Source organism: Monoraphidium neglectum, assembly GCF_000611645.1.
Source record: "Monoraphidium neglectum strain SAG 48.87 unplaced genomic scaffold scaffold00459, whole genome shotgun sequence".
Lineage (NCBI taxonomy): Eukaryota > Viridiplantae > Chlorophyta > Chlorophyceae > Sphaeropleales > Selenastraceae > Monoraphidium > Monoraphidium neglectum.
Window position 1 is genome coordinate 26,224 of NW_014013169.1, and position 863 is coordinate 27,086.

The 863-nt window shown below is 72.7% G+C and overlaps 1 protein-coding gene across 1 annotated transcript in view; it reads right to left on the minus strand.

Annotated features, from left to right (window-relative positions):
* Positions 1-679, minus strand: part of MNEG_3602 (hypothetical protein) — a gene marked incomplete at both ends in the record, with an annotated part of 1,823 nt that extends 1,144 nt beyond the window's left edge. Inside the window, one exon of the mRNA XM_014047926.1 lies at positions 428-679. Within this exon, the coding sequence (XP_013903380.1) occupies positions 428-679 (252 nt within the window). The remainder of the gene's footprint in view (positions 1-427) is intronic.
* Positions 680-863: the final 184 nt, after the last annotated feature.

Genomic DNA, 863 nt, shown 5'->3' on the forward strand with positions numbered 1-863 from the left:
GCAGCTCGCGCTCGGCTGCCGCGGCGGCCGCCGCGCCGGCGTCGTCGGCGGGGGCCGCAGCGGGGCCGGCGGCGTCGCCCAGGGCGGGGAGGAGCGTGTGGGAGACGAAGGGCTCCAGGTGCGGCAGCAGGGCCGTGCGCACCGCCTTGGGGCCGAGCGCCTGCGTGGGTGAGCAGGGGGCCGGCGGCGCTGGTGCTGCGAGCGGACCGGGCGTTGGGCCCCCATGGCCGGGCATCGCAGCGGCCCCCCTCAGCAAGCATTGCTTACAAGCAGGTACATGCGTGCTTGCGTGCTCAGTATTAAGTGCGGGCATGCACCCTCAGACTCGAGAGCTCTCTTGTGCCACAAAAACACGCGTGCATACCCACAAGCAAGCCAAGCGCACGCGTACGCGGCCCCCAAGCCAATTCCAAACTGCAGCCCGCACCTGCAGGCCCATCACGGCGCCGTACTTGCAAGCAAAACCTTTGGAAGGGTCCATCCACGCCTTGGCCATCAGCCGCGCCAGCCGCGGCGCCACATTGTGGTACGGCGCCCCAAACAGCCGCGCCGCCAGCGCCGCCAGCGCCGCCGCCTGCTCCCGCACCGCCCAGTGCTCGTCGCCGCCGCGCGGGCCGAGGGCGCTCGTCAGCGCGCACGTGACCACCGCGGGCAGCAGCTGGTTCAAGTAGTGCTCCATGTGGATGGCCGGGTTGACCAGCAGCGCGCGGGACAGGGACAGCAGGCGCCGCAGCAGCGGCGGGCGCGCCAGGCCGTGGGCGACGGCGTCCGCGATGTACGCGGTGAAGTAGGGCGCCAGCGGGTGCAGCCCGGGGTCGGTGGAGAGGCTGACCAGCGCCGCGCGAAACAGCGCCTCGTGGCGC